Raw genomic sequence first — 1,746 nt, forward strand, 5'->3', positions numbered from 1 at the left:
ACAATTAACTAAAAACTTTGTAAAATTGTCATGCGATTCTTGCATAAAACATATCTAGATTCTAGACATGCAGGCCCATTTATAGAAACCCTCTTTATGAGCAGTTTGGATCCTTGAAATTGGAAACTAAAGATTTGAGTATAAATAAGTTTTAGTAAAATATTTCACTTTATAATTTACCAAAATCCACAATCTTGAAGGGCTAGTGGTTTGATGCTTCGACATAAAATAAGAAACCAATCTGTTCATGGTTCATGATATATGACTTGTGAGAGAAAATAGGAATAAATGGAATAAACCTGTAGTGGAAGACATGATCCATGTGACAATTGGAAGCTGAGGCAATTATTACACCATATCTTGATCAGCATGCCTGTAGATGTGTGGCACAGTCATTTCCTGAACTCAATCCATGTCAGGTAACTTCTTACATGTATCTGACCAAACTTAAACATGATAACTTTTTCCACATTCCTCTAACCCCAAAACAAGCATAAAACCAACTCCACTTAAAACCAACTCCACTTTCTAATTTAGGAGATGCATGGATGAGAGGATCTCTGCCCTATGCTTCCCATCTTAGTACTTCATGCTCATCTTCTTGCTCTTTTTTTAATATTGAAATCTGGTCTCTGATAAAGTACAACTAATTGTTCTCATGATTTCGAATCAGTATTTATTTAAACAAATTGGATGTCATTCCTATCTTTGTTCTTACAGCAAGATGCATTTTTATTTTATTTTATTGCATGCTCTTATTTTCTGCTTGTGTGGTTGTCATGAAAAGCGGGATGCTGCCACTGCTCCAAATGTTGGGGATCGTGTTCCGTATGTTATTATTAAAGCTGCAAAAGGTGCCAAGGTAGTTGGTTATGTGATGCTTGTTCTTTGTGAGTTGTTTTTTTTCTGTGTTCGTTGGTAACGCTTTCAAATCCACTGGTTCATAATGAAACAGGCTTATGAAAGGTCGGAGGATCCTATCTTCGTGCTAGAGAATAACATTCCAATTGATTCCCATTACTATCTCGAAAATCAAATTAGCAAGGTGTTATTTGGTATTTCCTTCAAGATTTACTTCACTACTTTCTTTGATTGACCTGGTTATTGAGTATTTTCCATGTTACAGCCGCTTTTGAGAATATTTGATCCCATTCTGAAGAATGCGGAAAAGGAACTTCTCCATGGCAGCCACACAAGATCAGTTTCCATTTCAACTCCTTCAAACAGCGGTATCATGAAATTTGCTAAGAAACAACTTTGTTGCATTGGCTGCAAAGCTCTAATCAGGTAAGTTTCCTACATTTGCTAAGTTATGGTCCTAGTGCATAATTGTTAATGTATCGTGTGTATGACATTCACCCCCTCCAATAGGTTGGTCCGGCCATGAAGATCACCTAGGACATAAATCGGGTCTATCCACTCATCAGATGTGCCACACATGTACTTTGGATTGGCTGAGCGGTTGTCCATTGTTTTTTGTGGTTTGGCCTACTTGATTATTTGATCAACCTGAAATTTGCATCATGTGTTTTCATGGAGGTGCCAACCTTTTTGATTGGTTGGATGTTAGACACGCTTGAAAAATTGAATCTTATGTGCTGGTTGGTCAATAACCAATAGTCCAACTAGTTGCACATGAGACCTCGTGTGTACCATCGTCATCATCATAGCCTTCCCTCAGGTATTTTGGGTCAGATTTGTGAATCTCGTTTCACCAATCAATCCTAAGGCTTTATGCTGTGCAAC

At 37.4% G+C, this 1,746-nt stretch overlaps 1 protein-coding gene across 1 annotated transcript; it reads left to right on the top strand.

Annotated features, from left to right (window-relative positions):
* The first annotated feature begins 619 nt into the window (after positions 1-619).
* Positions 620-1,306, top strand: LOC131224047 (DNA polymerase delta catalytic subunit-like). The gene is made up of 3 exons (XM_058219625.1): positions 620-862; positions 956-1,045; positions 1,127-1,306. The coding sequence occupies exons 1-3, from the start codon at positions 659-661 to the stop codon at positions 1,289-1,291; spliced, it is 459 nt and encodes a 152-aa protein (XP_058075608.1). The 5' UTR covers positions 620-658; the 3' UTR covers positions 1,292-1,306.
* Positions 1,307-1,746: the final 440 nt, after the last annotated feature.

The sequence above is a fragment of the Magnolia sinica genome, chromosome 13, assembly GCF_029962835.1.
Source record: "Magnolia sinica isolate HGM2019 chromosome 13, MsV1, whole genome shotgun sequence".
NCBI classification, from domain to species: domain Eukaryota; kingdom Viridiplantae; phylum Streptophyta; class Magnoliopsida; order Magnoliales; family Magnoliaceae; genus Magnolia; species Magnolia sinica.

What these genes read in the sequence shown, in the direction of transcription:
- LOC131224047 (XM_058219625.1), top strand. Translation starts at nt 659, where the DNA reads ATGATTTCGAATCAGTATTTATTTAAACAAATTGGATGTCATTCCTAT. An exon ending in AAGCTGCAAAAGGTGCCAAG is followed by an intron (nt 863 to 955) that starts GTAGTTGGTTAT and finishes ATAATGAAACAG; the next exon opens with GCTTATGAAAGGTCGGAGGA. An exon ending in TCGAAAATCAAATTAGCAAG is followed by an intron (nt 1,046 to 1,126) that starts GTGTTATTTGGT and finishes TCCATGTTACAG; the next exon opens with CCGCTTTTGAGAATATTTGA.